Source organism: Aureococcus anophagefferens (assembly GCF_000186865.1).
Source record: "Aureococcus anophagefferens unplaced genomic scaffold AURANscaffold_1502, whole genome shotgun sequence".
In the NCBI taxonomy this organism is placed as follows: domain Eukaryota; class Pelagophyceae; order Pelagomonadales; family Pelagomonadaceae; genus Aureococcus; species Aureococcus anophagefferens.
Window position 1 is genome coordinate 1 of NW_008706428.1, and position 1,413 is coordinate 1,413.

The following is a 1,413-nucleotide window of genomic DNA, read 5'->3' on the forward strand; positions in this document are numbered from 1 at the left end:
GCCGTCCGGGTCGTCGTCCGCGCCGAGGAGGAAGTGGTCCCAGCCCCGCCAGTCGTTGCCGTAGTACTTCGGCGGGTCGTTGGGGATGTAGGCGTTGCGCTTCTCACCGGACTCGAGCCACTCGCGCCACTCCTCGGCGGTCTCCCAGCGGTTCATCGCCCTTGCCCACTTGGCGGCCTCGTCGTACGGCAGGTGCCGCGGCCTCCGCCGCTGGACCTCCTGCGACCGGCGGAAGGTGAGCCGGCTCCGCGTCAGCCGGAAGTCGTCGATGGTCTCGAGGCCGCTGCTCTGGATCCGCGCCGCCGGGAGCAGCTCCTCCTCCGCCTCGGCCGCGCCCTCCGCCTCGTCGCGCTCTCCCTCCGCCTCGGGCTCGCCCGGAGCCGACGCCGCGCAACGTGCGTGCGGTCGAGGCGACGGCATCGGCGGCGCGAAGGCGCGGACCAGTGCCGTGGAGGACGCCGCCGCGACCAGGAGCGCGCGCCTCATTGGGACTTGTTTTACCGCAGCAGCCGAAGGTTGATGATGTGGACAGGGGGGGGTTTGCTCCGCCAGTGGCGCCCCGGCCGACCCCTCTAGCGCAGCGACGCGGTACTCGAAAGTCACGATCTTGAGCGCGAACGAACCTTCATAGTACCGTCGACTAGGAAACCAAGGGGCATGTCCAACGCCATCGATGGTGGCGAGATCGGCTGTGCCGGATTTGTCCGTAGGAGCGCGGTGGACGAACGAGGCCCGTAGGGTGGATTTTGGACCGACACCGAAACTGCGTCTCCGGCACTCACCAACCGTCCAGGGCGACGCCAGGGGTCATGGGGCGTCGCCCCGACCACAAAAAGCGACCGTTCTGCACCTATACGCAGCGCATGGCTGGCGCGTATACGCGCGTATTCGTACGTAGGCGGTCCTTTTTCGAGGATATTGTGCCGAGATCGTCGAGTTAGAAAGAGCTTGCTTCACGCGAGCGTAGCCACCGGACCTCTCCCGGCGCATGCAAAAAAGCGTGACTTTAGACGCCGCCGTCGCGCGACGCTGCCGACGTACGCGTTGCCGGAGCAACCCCCCCCATGGCCACAACTTGGCAAGCAGGCTCCTTGCACACCTCGCCCTCGAGGCATGGCCGCGCCCGCGCCCTGCGACGCCGGCTGGAGCCGCGCGCTCTACGACTCGGCTTGCGCCGCCTGCGAGGCCGCGCCGGGCGACGCGCCCCTCGCGCCGGCGCTCGCGCGGTCGTTGGGCGTGCCCTACGAGGCGCTGAGCAGCCTCTGGCACCAGATGCACAGCGCCCGCGTGCGCAAGAGCGCCCACGGCCACCGCGAGCGCGCCGGCGAGTACGCCGCGGCCTGGGCCGGAGGCGAGTCCCTCCCGGCCATCGCGTCGCGCGTCGGCTTCCCGCCGTTCCTCGTCGCGCGCCTC

At 69.9% G+C, this 1,413-nt stretch overlaps 1 protein-coding gene across 1 annotated transcript; it reads right to left on the reverse strand.

Moving 5' to 3' along the window:
• Window positions 1-67: 67 nt before the first annotated feature.
• On the reverse strand, window positions 68-486 carry AURANDRAFT_69349 (hypothetical protein; the record flags this gene model as incomplete). The annotated part of the gene is made up of 1 exon (XM_009045116.1): window positions 68-486. A coding segment is annotated over one exon (419 nt), but the record flags the coding sequence as incomplete, so codon positions are not given.
• Between the last annotated feature and the right edge of the window lie 927 nt (window positions 487-1,413).